This window comes from Sinohyriopsis cumingii, chromosome 19 (assembly GCF_028554795.1).
Source record: "Sinohyriopsis cumingii isolate HCF-2022 chromosome 19, ASM2855479v2, whole genome shotgun sequence".
NCBI classification, from domain to species: Eukaryota; Metazoa; Mollusca; class Bivalvia; order Unionida; family Unionidae; genus Sinohyriopsis; species Sinohyriopsis cumingii.
In genome coordinates this window covers 26,637,347-26,653,910 of record NC_142979.1, presented here as the reverse complement: position 1 = coordinate 26,653,910, position 16,564 = coordinate 26,637,347, and the positions used below count along the sequence as shown (strand labels likewise).

The window sequence follows — 16,564 nt, the reverse complement described above, 5'->3', positions numbered from 1 at the left end:
GCTCACAGTCATATTTTCCTGTAATTCATGTTACTGAATTGAGACATTTCAATACATATCTAATTTTGAAATACAATTTGTTTACAACCACATGTTGCAATTAATGTTAGTAAAACTTTTTAAATTTACTTGTCAAGCTATATGGATGTGAAAATTCTCTTACATATTCATTGAAAGTTCTCTAAGTTTCTTACCATCTCAATCTTTTTAATATAGCTGTAGGTGAGGAAATCAGCCTCCTGAAGATCTGTGACAGGGTCCAAATCGACGCTGACTAAAGATTTCCAGAACAATGGCATCAAGTCCAGTCCCAGGGGAATGTCTGCTCTAATAGTTATCCCCAATAGCTGAAAAACAGTCTTCAGATGCAATGATCCATCACTCAACATATAAAACCTATCTAATGCAGTAAAAAAGAACACAAAGTTTTTTATTTAAAGTTTTCAACAGTTTTAAAACTTCAATCAGTATTTATAAGCAGATACTATCTTTTCTTTAAATCTGCAATTTGCATGAAAATGCTATGCGTTGCTAATAAAATGCTAAAATTAAAGATTGGCACAAAATGAAACCTAGAAATACTAGTGCCATTTGAGTAAATCAGGTCTAGTGAAATTTTCCATGCCATCCAACTGCAATGTTTAATGAATAACTTGTCTCATCCTTAATGGAATTTACTTAATAATACACTTGATTATCAGTCAAGTCCAACTACAAACTGCACAGACCCAGATCAACTGTTGTATACTGCACTGGCAGATCTGTGTCTGTGCAGCTTGTTAGAGTTATCAGTAGACCACACGCCCTGATCTTCTGGTGCATTATAAGAACTTATGTCAATACAGAAAAGTTTTAAACAAAAATCTGATCAAGATTGTCAAAACAAACCTGATCAATTCTACATGGATGTGATATGGTAGACCTTCTTAATTCTACACTGTGAGTATATCCTTTCCAGATTTTGGACTTAATACCCAAAAGTTAAAAACTTTAGCTAAAACCTAACCACCATCAATCATTGCCAATTCTGGAATTATTGATACCCAGCATGGGATATAATATTATTGCCCCACACAAATCAGATGTTATACATCTTGAACCATACCTGACCAAAGAAATGCATAAGTTTTTCCTCTGGGAAAGTGACAGGGCCTGGTTTGAGTATGGCCCTTCCTCTGACTGTACTACCATTGCATGGCACTAGGAAACTCAAGTGAGGACCTTGAAGTTCATGAGCCACCTGATACAGGAAATGTCGGAACGAACCACCTTTAATTGGAAATTTAAAAAATGCAGCAAATTATTACCTGGATATAATGCATTATGGATAAAAATAAGTTATTTTGTGGTTCCCAAGAGGTTCATTATAAATATATTTTACTGTTTTAAGTCAAACCCATTGTTTTTAACTTTTGTATAGAAAATGGCATCTCATGGTCATAAAAGCACATGTAAATCTTAAATCTGCCGCAGTAAATGGGCACAGAAAATATGCAAGATGAAAGCAATATCTTGTACTAACTGGAACATCCTTTTCAATCCATCTCATTTTAGATAATGACTGTCAGTAAGTATCAATGTGTTTATATTTTTCATGGTTCACTCCTGGGAGTAAGACTATAATCTGTGACCTCCTCAATTTATGAATCCTCATTTTTGACTTAATATGGGAAATCTCTTTCCAAAACTTAAAATATGTCTTGCGACATCCCATGCAAACACCACCCTTAGTCATGCAGGTGACTAATTCTGACCAATTACAGTTTTTTATTAGTTCTGAAACCAATTATTTCACAAGATTAGAAATTCTTTGCCTTTCCTCTTATGGTTGCATACAACCAACAGTGTATACTACAGGAGAAAATATGCCTGCAATTTCTTGTGCATGTTGATTGAAATGTTTCAATTAAAAAATGTGGCAGAACCATTTATTACTATTCTCATATTTTTTCACCCTACACACATGCACAATGTTCACATACTTCTATCCTGAATTCAGACCAGTTTGAGAATGAGTTGTAATCAGTTTTAGGTTTATTAGTTTTGGAAAGATTTAATTGAAAATAATTTTTGGAGAATTAATTATAGATTAACTGGTAACTGGTAATTCTACACAAGTTTAAAATATCAGATTTTGGAATGGTGGTCAATAACCTATATGATTTGGGCCAATTGTAAATCTTTGAGAAGTGCTAGAAAAGTTATAGCACAGAATAAAATTGACAAAAGTCTCTTAGCTCTTACTGGTTCCATGGACCTCCTCTCCGGTAAACTTGACATTAAAGGAGTAAGTGGGGTCACCTCCACTGGCCAATTTGACACAGAACTGGCTGGAAGGGATGTTCTGTAGCTGTCTGTAAGCCTGGCAGAAAGTTGTCTCTAGACTGGTGAACTTCTCTCCTGAAAAACAATATTTACTATTGGTTTATAAAATACTTAGTAAAAGTTAAATACTGGTGCATGAAAAACAGAGAATAGTAGTGGTGAAAAAAATGAATTTAGGACAGAAAGTCATCGGACAAAAATTCAAATTTTGAATTTTCATTATTATGAGAGACATGAAGGAATAAAGTCACAGGACATAAAGTCAAACTTTGAAATTTTTTGTGTTGCAGGTTTGCATATGACAATAATTAATTACAACTTCATTGACATGTGTGTGTGTGTGTATCTGGATCTTTAACATAGCTTTAACAATTTTTCAGTCATATCGCTACGATGTCTGCAGTGTGACGGTTTATAGTGATGACTAGCACTGGGGCATCAAGACGCAGACATGTAGCATGATGTCCCACCCTGTCACATTATTCTGACACCAGGCCGACCATTCCTAACACTAACCTCTTAATGCTGAGTGCCAAGCGAGGCAGCTGTTAGTACCACTTTTGTAAGTCTTTGGTATAGCTTGACCAGGGATCGAACTCACGACCTCACGCATCTGAGCAGGATGCTTCATTGACATATTAATATAATAAACAAAGTATCAGCATCATGATTTTACTATTCTGAAGATGTTTTATAATATTTTGCAACCAAAAAAAAGATTATACACAGTACTAACAAAATATTCACAATTTTGTAACAGTCACTACTAATGCAACAGTTCATTTAATAATTTCATTTAAATGGTTAATACAGTCTTAGTCTCATAATACTCGGTGCATTGCTGTATTTCTTGTCAGTCACATGTTCATAGCAACACCATGAAAAAACTGGAATGGTCATCCTGCATGAAATATTATCAGTATGCAAATTCTGTAGTCTCTTCTGTACAACTTGGCAATGTGGTACTCTTTATAACTTGGGTTTCTACTGCACTACTTAGCATTTAAAACCAATTTCACAGACATGTAGTATCATGTCCCACCTGGTCACATTATCCTGACACCAGGCCGACCAGTTTTAGCACTAACCGCTTAATACTGAGCACCAAGTGAAGCAGCTACTAGTACCATTTTTATAAGTCTTTGTTAGGACTTGGCTGGGGTTCAAACTTGTGACTTCCTGCATCTGAGGTTGATCTCTAACCATTAAGTGTGTCACACCATTAAAAACTAATTGAAAAAAATTATTCTATATTGACTTTTCATTTTGTGACTTTATGTTATACATGTACGTCTGGTTGGGACTATGTCCTAAGTCCTAAGTGCAGTTATGACATTTTGTCCTATGCACCTTGCAACATTATAAAATTCAAAGTGACTTCATGTTTGGTGACTTTTTGTCCAACATATCCACCATTACTAAGAAAATTCAAATTGTGATTTGTTAGTAGTACAACTTTCTTTCCCATGTGTATCTGTGACTTTTTTGCTGCTATTTGTCCTGTGACTATATGTTCATTTACTGTACTAAAAATAATATCTGGTCTGTTTGTATTACGATAGTCTGGTGTAATTCCTTTTAGTAATATTATATTCTAAGTGACTCCTGAACATCTGGGTTCCAGTCTGATAAACCTTTAAGTACATTATCATTTTTAACCTTCCCTCAGATTGCATGTGCAAGTACATAACTAAAATGGCCACTGTATGTATGTATGTATGTATGTATGTGTTGCATTGCATTGCAATGTATGTATGTATGTATGTGTGTGTTGCATTGCATTGCAATGTATGTATGTATGTATGTATGTATGTATGTATGCATGCGTGTTGCACTGCATTGCAATGTATGTATGTGTTGCATTGCATTGCATTGCATGTATGTATGTGTTGCATTGCACTGCATTGCAATGTATGTATATATGTATGTATGTATGTGTGTGTTGCATTGCATTGCATTGCAATGTATGTATGTATGTGTTGCATTGCATTGCATTGCAATGTATGTATGTTTGTATGTGTGTGTTGCATTGCATTGCATTGCAATGTATGTATGTATGTATGTATGTTTGTATGTATGTATGTATGTATTGCTGTTCATACAGTGTGTTGCATAATTTATCTCCAGTACACTATACTTCCACCTTGTTTTTCATTGTGCTAAAACTTACTAAACATGCCAAAGTAAGGAGGAAAAAATGACTCCCAATCAGAGAAGCAGAAGAAAAATAAGAGCAGTAAGGCCATAGGCAATGTGTGTTCATGTTCATTTGATGGTGTGGTATCCCAACATCAAACTTCCTTAAGACATTTTATCAGGCTGAGATTGTTCTTGGAGAGCAGGATGTTTTGACACAGTGGTGGATAGAATGGAGATTATTGAGACAACGCTGGATAATTAGTTGAATGTCTTGGGAAACAAGGCCTTGCAAGATTAATAAGCAATCAAAATATCTCATCATGGAAGCTACCTCCAAATCTACTCTTGAACATCTCATTGAAGCTCAGTGATACTATCTTGAAGATGCAAGAGGAAATTAGTGAAGAGGTTGAGAGACTGAAAGGCACAGTCTCTGAACCGCTGACAGAAAGTGAAAAGTTTTACAGGCTCCAAATATCAGAACTCAGTGTTAATGTTGGCACCACTAAGGATCTGCAGGCCAAAAATAAGTATTGAGGTCAAGTTTTTGAAGCCCCTGAACAATATAAATGGCTTTAGGAAAAGAGAAAATATTTTCTCCCACAAATCCAGTGAAATTCATAATGCTGCATCTGTTAGAAGCTCACAAATGACCCCAAAAGGTAACCTGTCACACATGGTAAATGGACAGAAAGTCAAAGGACAATAAACTATAATTTGAATTATGATAGTAATGTGGGCATGCAGGACAAAACGTCAAAGGACATAAAGTCACACCGACTTTTCGCAAATTTATTGCTTAAAAATGAATTAAATCATTGTCTTCTATTATTGTTAATTATTAATATTAATGATCACAATGAATTGAGGCTTCATATGCAAATTGTACTTATTTAGCAACAACGGTCTTATGAGCAAATTGTAAAACAAGCATATAACACCTAAGTTTAATTAACACTTACTCTTAGAAGGAAAGGTAATTTGATAATGATATACATGTAAAAATTGTTTCACTCTCCAATTACTTTGGAAAAAGACTATTAATCAATTAAATTAAATAATTAACTTTTGCATTAATAGTGACAGTTACAACAATGTGATCATTTTGTTACAAACTGCTATATCTTGATAATGTTAAAAATCATATGGCTAATACTTTGATTATTATGTTAATCTCTAAATTAAGAAGGTACAATTAATAAAGTTGTGTTGTTCATATAAAAACCTGTAAGATTATAAAATGCAATGTGTAACCTTATGTCCTGTGATATTTTATCTTACAAGTAATTCATAATAGTGAAAATTCAAATTGTGACTTCTGTCCTGTAACCTTCTGTCTGTGACTTTTTGTCTGTGATGTTCTGTCCTAGAACCGTTGCACTGTGGTGATAGGTCTCAACAGATCTAATAGAGCCTTGTGGGAGGAAAGATCTCTGAAGTAAAAGCCAGAGAAAGTCAACTCTGACCTCCATCAAGCATCTAGTATAATGGGAACAGTTTTGCTTGAATGCAAGACTTCTTTGGCTGCCCTAACTTCATGGGTTAAGATGTGTAACAAGTCTGATTTTGAATTTTTCATATGGAAAATAGATAACCTCTCTTCCCCAGGATGATAGAAGCTGTGCTCCGGTATCACATTGGATTCCTTTTCTGAGGTCAGATAAGTGGGATCTCTCTCTCTCTTTGTACTGACTTGTTTCAAGGACTCACTGGGTTCAGGCTAGAAAGAGGTTTCACCACAAAAGACTGATTGCCCATGAGCGGGAGCCACTTCTTAGCAACGAAAGCATGGGACATCACGAGTGAAACTGATCCATCCCATTGCATCTGTAAGCAGTTCAGATATAACAGCAAGCTGAGTCTGCCAGCTGTAGTGAATAATAGGAAGCAATCTTATACTAGAGGTGATCCAAAGATGCTCTTGAGAGTGGTTCAAACAGTGTCATATTTGGCCAGTTTAGCAACCTCAGTAGATTCCATTGGGCATAGAGTCAATGCCTTTTGCTTATCCACTATACAGTGATTATGCAACATGTCACAGATTGTTGAACAGTAGCCTTTTGACATGACTGGAATTGTTTCTCAATAAAGAGTTAGAGTTGTTGTATGATTTAACGCCATTTTTCAGCACAAGATAGGCTATACATGGCGGCCAGTATTAATGGTGGAGGAAGAACCCAGGAAAACTCCAGAAAGAACCACTGACCAATGAGAAGCTACTGGCAAGCCTTCTCACATACCCACATTGGCCGAACCCAAGACTTGAACCCACGCAGACAGAGGTGAGATGGCAGTGATCCATAACACTGAGTGCTCTACACCACTCTGCCGGTAAAGTAGGAAGTTAGCTATTTGGTGGCATAGATACTGTAAGCAGAAAAATGTGTCCACACTCATGCCATTGTGAGAAAATGTTCCACTTCCCCTCACAAGCTTTTCAAACTGGAGAGACTTCCTCCTCATGTGATAATCTCCACAACTCATTATAAGGACTGTTTATTCTTGAAGGTTTATTTAATATGATCCAGACATGCTTTTTCAACAGTTCTGGATTTGGGTGAAACGTCTGATGTCATGGCTGCTTGAATAGGTGAGGAAATATCTCTATTTCTTTGGGATTCTGCAGCAAGATTTATCAAGTTGTTTATCCATGACTTTTCTCACTTGCATTTTTTGTATCTAAGCTTATGTGTCCAAGCAATTCCAATCTACTGGGGTGTGTTCTTGGGCAAGGCACTTTACTCCAATTGCCTTGGCATTAAATAACTTACTTGTGTTGCTCTTCCATAGAGCACAAAGCAAAGCAAACCAAAATTCCTCAAATCTGTTTGCAAGGTTGAGTGGAAATAATAACTTAAGTATAAAAGGAATTTGGCACCAATTTCTATATCAATGGAAGATCATTCTGTCTGACTGCCACATATGTGGCCAAACAACATTTTGCTCCCATAATGAAATTTTAGCTGAAAGGGCTGGATTTACAAGGTAGTTGTAGTACTCAGAAGCTACTGTGATCAGGTAACATATCTGAAGAAACATAATTTGCAAAACCATTAAAAATAATATTCACAATATTAAAAATAATTCACAGTATTGGCAAGTATGATCATTATAAGATGTACAACATTCATACCATACTGGCACAAAATACTTACCTGAGAAGAATGTTTAGTAAAGAAAATACATTCTTGACTGATTCTGAAGTGATGCCATAATATCAAATCATGATCATTTCAATCATCATAGGCATTTCTAATAATACCTTTCAAGATTTCCAGAGGATCCAGGATAATTTCTGGCATTGCTTGGTCAGGTTTTCTCTTTGCAGTGGCATTCAAAAGTCGATTCATGAAAGTAATCTTGGTATCATAGAAGATCAGATATCTAACTTTACTGATAAGAGCTGCAGTACTTCGACTGTAAGTCTCACTTGGACGCAGGTCAATCAGAGGGAGGAAGAATGTCTCTAAAGTGTTGTTCAAGGACTGAAGGAGGGCAAAGCGTAGGCGTATACTCTCTATTGGCACTCCTGAAACAGGCAAAAGAGAAGAAAAAAATCAATACACAGTCTGAGGATGACAATGAGAATAGAAATCATATGGTCAGCATTGTGAACTAGTTCACCCTGGATCTTGCTACTATTATCCCCGAGTAAATTGCTTCAACTGAAATATGCCAGGGATCACACACACACCCCATGCCTGGTAAATGGCTACAAGATTTTCACCAGTGTGAAGCTGCTTACTCCTGGCAGCCTCGATGTAAAGAAGCCATTATAACATGCAAGCATTAGGGTCCAAATGGCACTTACTGTCTTAATTTTTGCTAATATTACATGTAACTTGAAAGATGAAAATTTTCACAGCAATAACAATAATCAGATAGTTTAAATGATTAAATGAATCATACATGTTTGTAACAGAGTGCGCAGGTCAAAGATTTGCAAAATCTGGTATGGAGTTTTGACTTTGGAAGCAAAGAGGATTTTCATCAACCTTATTTTAGCACACAAATGGACAAAAACAACTACTGAACAAATTTCCTTTTTTTTATAAAAAATATTAAAATATGCACATCATTTCATTGCATCAGTCCTTTCATAGTAACTTGTTGCCATTCATACTCCTCATCATATATATATACAGCATGCATTTTTTGCATCTCTAAAGGAGATGATTATCTGGATTACATTTGTGACAGTCCTCATCATTGTTGATTTTTACACTTAGGACATAATGTACTTTTACTGGAATCCGGTTTCCATTCTGAGACAGCCAGAACTTTCCTCAGAATGGAAAATGCCTTTTTGGTGTCTGCATTGGAATGTGGCAATATCACTACAACTCTGTTGAGTCCATGGAGTTTAAATCGTTTCCTGCCTGTAGATAGATTCAGGATGCTGACTGCTTTCCTGAAATGCCCAAGATTCATACAGTCTGGGTTGAATATAGGAAGTTCTTCTTTGGGAGTTGGTATGTAGTTCTGATATGTATCCATCAACAGCTGATAATTATCGATATTGAAACAGGAGATAAGGCAACCTAAATAATAAGATTAGTCAGCATTTTGTGGAGCACTCCCAAGATGTTGATTCAATGTTAGTTAGCATGAAGCACTGATGCATACATTATACCATCAGACCTTTTGTAACTTTAAGCCTAATTTCCATAAACTTTAGTTTGTCAACATTATCATTACCATCAATAGTGGTGTTGTCATTATTAATATTATTATTATTATTATACAAACGTGATTTTATTTCAAGGAGTTTTATGAATATCCTGTTTACAATCTTGTGAAAAACACAACCTAAACTGTCAGCATTTTATTACACCCTTGAACATTTGTCTTTTTAATGAGAATGATGATTTTTGTTTATTGCAACACCATATTTTGCTTTCTTATTCAAATGATAACATAAAACTTGGGTCACTATGTTTAGTATTTTTGTCCATTTGCATTAGAATGTTTGTGCAATTTTCAAGTCACAGAACATTATTTTGACTAGATTTGAAACATGAAACAGAAAAGGGAGATCACGTTCGACTAAAAAGATGGGAAACTGAGTCTTGGCACATATCGCTTTATTTACATTTGATGCAGCTTCTGCGAAAAAGTATTTCAGTGGTCGCTTTATTCCCATTTGATGCAGTTTCTGTGAAAAAGGATTTCAGTGGTGGCATATTTGTTACTTTTTATAAGCTCTTTTGAGATAGGGTTTCTGCACAACATATAATGTCATTCTTGCCACTGAAGCAGACAGTTTAAATTTTAAGAACTTTATATCATGGATGCCAAAAATTGTAACTTATACAGCATGCTCCTGCCCACTCAAGTGGTGGTATGATGTGCTCTACCATGTAAAGGAAACTAGAGAACAAGGAAGAAGTACTGAAACCAGGAAATAAATCTGGGACCACAAAGGTGCAAAATGGGTATATTGCAACCATTCCATCTAGGTTTTACACATAAAACTTCAAGAATAGAATTTACAAAAGGAAATAGTCTAACTACTTACCTTGTAGACAGGCATATCTCTCACTGGCAAGTTCATTATCACTGATGGTCACCTCATGGGGGTGGATTCTGGCTGGAGAGACAGTTAGCTTCTGACACTGGGAGTTGACCAGCTGCACCAGTGCAGTGTCCATTTCTTGTGTCCATTGCTTGGCCATATATTGGGCTTGGCTGGTGTCCAGACATGCACACCTGTAATGCAGTGCAGTAATGTCATACAATACCATTCTGAGTAATTTAAAATGACTTTAATAGGAATGAATAGATCATTGTCTTAAAACTGCAACACATGTCTGAAAGTAGCAGATGCTCCAAAAACTCACAACTTTACTCATCTGCTTGTGTAATATATACCCACCCAATGCAAATAGTCTCGACTCATATTTGCCTTTGCACAATGCACCAGTAGATCAGGGTCTACATTCGTTAAGCTAACAATTTCAAACAAATAAGACAAACCCTGATCTACTGGTGTAGTTTGCAATGGTAGTTCTGAGTCTGCACTTTTTACACTGAAATGTGCATTTCACACATGTAAATATAGCACTTTCCATTGAGTCTGCAGATTTCACAGTGAAATGTACATCTCACAGAGGTAAACACATAAGTTGCAATCAAGTCTGCAATTTTCACCAATGAAATGTAGATTTTAACTGCCATTTAGTCTGCATTTTTGACAATGAAATGTTTATTCTGAACAGGTAAATACAGTAGCTGCAATTGATTCAGCACTTTTAACAATGAAATGCACAGCTCATGCAGGTAAATAAAGTACCTGCCATTTTTTAGTCTGCACTTTCACAATTAAATGTGCATTTCATACAAGCAAAAATAATACAGTATAACCTGTCTTGTAAAAACCACCCCTTCTGCCAAAAAATAATGGTCTTTTATAGACAGGCAGTTTCTCATAAGAGGTCATAAAACAATATAATCATTAGATCTGTGCATGCAGATACTGGTCTCAAAAATCTGGTGGTCACTCAAGATGGCTTTTACTGTACCTGCCAATAATTCTGCACTGTTCACAATGAAATCTGCATTTCATGTGGGTAAATATATTACATGCCATTGAGTCAGCACTTTTAATAATATATATATATATATATATATATATATATATATATATATATATATATATATAGACACACACACACACACACACACACAAAGCAAGTACCTCTCAAGATGTATGTCAAAACCACAGGCTAGCAGAGCTCTCCATACAGCACGAATATCCTGTTTGGCCAAGTCAACCACATACTGCAAGAATCCATCTAGTGTCAGGCATTTAGACTCCTCTTTTTCTTTTGACACACCCTGTAAATCAAATCAAACTGAAAATATCTTCATTTGTCCAAATATAACTCTGAAATCATCAATCAATCATAAGGTAAAGAAATCTCACAACAGTCAAATGGCAATTAGCGTGACCTAAAAATATGTCATACTGGAAGGTTAGGAAAAATGCATGATGTATGATAGGTAATGTACAGTGGTAAATAAGGCTGGTAATGGTTTATGTGCTGTATGATGGGTAATAAATAGTGATGAATAAGGCTTATAATGGTTTATATGCTGTATGATGGGTAGGTAATACATAGTGGTGAATAAGGCTGATAATGGTTTACATGCTATATGATGGGTAATAAATAGTGGTGAATAAGCCTGGTAATGGTTAATATGCTGTATGATGGGTAATAAATAGTGGTGAATAAGACTGATAATGGTTCATATGTTGTATGATGGGTAAGAAATAGTGGTGAATAAGGCTGATAATGGTTTATAAGCTGTGTGATGGGTAATAAATAATGGCGAATAAGGCTGATAATGGTTTAGATGTTGTATGCTGGGTAATAAATAGTGGTGAATAAGGCTGATAATTGTTTATATGCTATATGATGGGTAATAAATAGTGGTGAATAAGGCTGATAATGGTTAATATGCTGTATGATGGGTAATAAATAGTGGTGAATAAGATTGATAATGGTTAATATGCTACATGATATGTAATAAATAGTGGTGAATAAGACTGATAATTGTTTATATGCTATATGATGGGTAATAAATAGTGGTGAATAAGACTGATAATTGTTTATATGCTATATGATGGGTAATAAATAGTGGTGAATAAGGCTGATAATGGTTAATATGCTGTATGATGGGTAATAAATAGTGGTGAATAAGACTGATAATGGTTAATATGCTATATGATGGGTAATAAATAGTGGTGAATAAGGCTGATAATGGTTAATATGCTGTATGATGGGTAATAAATAGTGGTGAATAAGACTGATAATGGTTAATATGCTACATGATATGTAATAAATAGTGGTGAATAAGACTGATAATTGTTTATATGCTATATGATGGGTAATAAATAGTGGTGAATAAGGCTGATAATGGTTAATATGCTGTATGATGGGTAATAAATAGTGGTGAATAAGGCTGATAATGGTTTATATGCTATATGATGGGTAATAAATAGTGGTGAATAAGGCTGAAAATGGTTAATATGCTGTATGATGGGTAATAAATAGTGGTGAATAAGGCTGATAATGGTTAATATGCTACATGATATGTAATAAATAGTGGTGAATAAGACTGATAATTGTTTATATGCTATATGATGGGTAATACATAGTGGTGAATAAGGCTGATAATGGTTTATGTTATATGATGGGTAATAAATAGTGGTGAATAAGACTGATAATTGTTTATATGCTATATGATGGGTAATACATAGTGGTGAATAAGGCTGATAATGGTTAATATGCTATATGATAGGTAATAAATAGTGGTGAATAAGGCTGATAATGGTTTATATGTTGTGTGATGGGTAAGAAATAATGGTGAATAAGGCTGATAATGGTTAATATGCTGTATGATGGGCAATAAATAGTGGTGAATAAGGCTGATAATGGTTAATATGCTGTATGATGGGTAATAAATAGTGGTGAATAAGGCTGATAATGGTTTATATGCTATATGATGGGTAATAAATAGTGGTGAATAAGGCTGATAATTGTTTATATGCTATATGATGGGTAATAAATAGTGGTGAATAAGGCTGATAATGGTTAATATGCTGTATGATGGGTAATAAATAGTGGTGAATAAGGCTGATAATGGTTAATATGCTACATGATATGTAATAAATAGTGGTGAATAAGACTGATAATTGTTTATATGCTATATGATGGGTAATACATAGTGGTGAATAAGGCTGATAATGGTTTATGTTATATGATGGGTAATAAATAGTGGTGAATAAGACTGATAATTGTTTATATGCTATATGATGGGTAATACATAGTGGTGAATAAGGCTGATAATGGTTAATATGCTATATGATAGGTAATAAATAGTGGTGAATAAGGCTGATAATGGTTTATATGTTGTGTGATGGGTAAGAAATAATGGTGAATAGGGCTGATAATGGTTAATATGCTGTATGATGGGCAATAAATAGTGGTGAATAAGGCTGATAATGGTTAATATGCTGTATGATGGGTAATAAATAGTGGTGAATAAGGCTGATAATGGTTTATATGCTATATGATGGGTAATAAATAGTGGTGAATAAGGCTGATAATTGTTTATATGCTATATGATGGGTAATAAATAGTGGTGAATAAGGCTGATAATGGTTAATATGCTGTATGATGGGTAATAAATAGTGGTGAATAAGGCTGATAATGGTTAATATGCTACATGATATGTAATAAATAGTGGTGAATAAGACTGATAATTGTTTATATGCTATATGATGGGTAATACATAGTGGTGAATAAGGCTGATAATGGTTTATGTTATATGATGGGTAATAAATAGTGGTGAATAAGACTGATAATTGTTTATATGCTACATGATGGGTAATACATAGTGGTGAATAAGGCTGATAATGGTTAATATGCTATATGATAGGTAATAAATAGTGGTGAATAAGGCTGATAATGGTTTATATGTTGTGTGATGGGTAAGAAATAATGGTGAATAAGGCTGATAATGGTTAATATGCTGTATGATGGGCAATAAATAGTGGTGAATAAGGCTGAAAATGGTTTATATGCTGTATGATGGGTAATAAATAGTGGTGAATAAGGCTTATAATGGTTTATATGCTGTATGATGGGTAATAAATAGTGGTGAATAAGGCTGATAATGGTTTACAGTGGCTACCCCTTCTGCACTGGGAAAATGGTTTATAAGATTGGTGGCCTTCCCAGAGGGGGACTATATGAGATGTGTATGTATATGTATGTGTATATGGTAGGAAAGCTACATATAACTTAAAGCAATTAATATCTTCATGTAAAAGTAGCATAAATTATTAAAATGTTCTTCTCGTCTTAAAACAGAGTTATTTCAAGGTAACATAAATTAACAGTTCTAAATCTTAGGCATGAAATGTGAGTGGGTTTCATGGCAGGTACATTAAAAACCATTAAAAACCTTATTTAAATCTTGGTACATACGTTGTTTCGTATTACAAATAGTTGTCTTTTCCTTTATTCCATTTTCCCACTGTTATAGAATATTCTTCTTATCCTTTCAATCTTGTTTATCTGAGTCTCCCAACAGTATTTTTCGGCAAGTGAACTCTCCCCCAATGTTGTCAAGTTGAATAACTTTTACTTTTTCTTCGAAAGTATTTTGTCTTCATTTACCTGATGATATGTTAAAGTTTTGTAATGATTTATTCCCATGTTGGTAAATGTACAGTACTGCAATTTAATTTTGCAGATGAAACTTTGTAAATGAAATGCCTTATATATAAAAGAAGTGATACATGTACTGTCACATGATTTTTCAGTCTTTGTCTGGTACCCTGTTTTGTTCTGGTTTAATTTCTATATTTAGCCTATCTGACCATGTTATGATCTTGACAATTACGTCTGGTCTTAATTGTCAATTATTATTTTTTTAAATTGCTGTGTGAAGCCCAAGGCTCTATCAAAACATTGCTGACCCTATTTCTCTCTCACTATGTTATGATCTTGACAATTACATCTGATTGTACTTGTCAATTTTTTAAAAAAATCTGCTGTGTGAAGCCCAAAGTTCTATTAAAAACATTGCTGACCCCATTTCCTGTAAATGTCAGCACAAATGATATAATAACCTTAGTGGTACATGTACTTTAGCCAACATTTCTTTCAGTAATGAAAATATGACATCCAGAAACAGACATTACGAAAGTTAATCAGATTACTTACTTTACCTTAATTAAATATTAGTTCTGGACACATTAATTATAAAATGTGGCCTCTTGTGAGGGGTAAATTTTACATTTGTGCATGAATATGTTGACTGCTGGTCTAGTTAGAGGGGTGGCCTTTTGAACTTTTGAGTACTTTTGAACACAAATTCATCAGTGCCAAGGGATTCTGGCCATAAAGAGTGGGTGGTCACTGGTTGGGGGGGGGGGGTCATTCATGAGGGGGACCACTGTATATGGTTTATATGATGAATGATGTGAAATAAATGTGGATGGTGTTGGTGTTGTGTGGTTTAACGACATTTTTCAGCACATGATAGGCTATACATGGCGGCCAGTATTAATGATGGAGGAAGAACCTGGGAAAACCCCGGAAAGAACTATTGACCCACGAGAAGCTACTGGCAAGCTTTCTCACATACCCACACTGGCTGAATCCAAGACTCGAACCCATGCAGACAAAGGTGAGATGGCAGCGATCCGTAATGGGCACTCGAGGCCCCAAAATAAATGTGGAAAATAAGGCTGATAACACTAGTCAACAGTGAAATCATTACTGACTTGAAAAGGCCCTAATCTGTAGTATTTTGGTGTGCCGAACACGAATATAACCGTGAAAAATTTGTATTGGCTCTCGTTTTGAAGATATTCATATACCTCATTTTCTATGTTTCACTGTGTAAATTTCTCCAGTAGGACTGCAGCAACATCCGGAATAATGATGTAACATTGCATAATACCATCATGCTCACATCATCCACAGCTGATTGCATCATTTTCTGATGCAATGCAATACTAATGCCATGCGGCTGCTGAAGTAAGTTGACGTCAGCAGTGTACTATACATGTGTAGGCCTATTATACTAATGCCAGGCGGCTGCTGAAGCTGACGTAAGCAGTGTACTATATAAAGCCCAATCAGATAGGTTCAGCATTTAAAATATTTTAGATGTTGTGCGAGACAGTTCAAGCTACTGTTACATAAAACTTATTATTTTATCCATTTACGTACAATAAAGAACAGTAATGCCTCGAAAGTGTGTTAATACCGCGGACAATTTTTGCTATATTTGTGGGGAAGTGACATTTGCCAACCAGAAGAAAAGTATCAATTCTCAAGTGAAGAAGGCATATCATCTTTACTTCGGATGCAAGGTTGGTGACCAAGACAAGCCTTGGGCTCCGCATATATGCTGTGCTACATGTACAACACAGCTTTCACAGTGGTTGAATTGCAAAAGGTCATCAATGCCGTTTGCAGTCCCAATGGTGTGGAGAGAGCCAAGCAACCACCTAAATGACTGTTACTTCTGCTTGGTTCCTCCTCTTTCCGGCGGAATAATGAAGCGAAAGAAGTCGAGA

The 16,564-nt window shown here is 35.2% G+C and overlaps 1 protein-coding gene across 1 annotated transcript in view; it reads right to left on the bottom strand.

Annotated features, from left to right (window-relative positions):
- The window catches only part of LOC149775324 (putative E3 ubiquitin-protein ligase HECTD4), a 243,898-nt gene that overhangs the window by 18,868 nt on the left and 208,466 nt on the right, over positions 1 to 16,564 (bottom strand). The window contains exons 56-61 of the mRNA XM_089944036.1: positions 11,162 to 11,301; positions 9,983 to 10,173; positions 7,727 to 7,993; positions 2,245 to 2,400; positions 1,106 to 1,269; positions 195 to 347 (exon numbers count right to left, since the gene is read on the bottom strand). Coding sequence (XP_089800162.1) covers positions 195 to 347; positions 1,106 to 1,269; positions 2,245 to 2,400; positions 7,727 to 7,993; positions 9,983 to 10,173; positions 11,162 to 11,301 — 1,071 coding nt within the window. The remainder of the gene's footprint in view (positions 1 to 194; positions 348 to 1,105; positions 1,270 to 2,244; positions 2,401 to 7,726; positions 7,994 to 9,982; positions 10,174 to 11,161; positions 11,302 to 16,564) is intronic.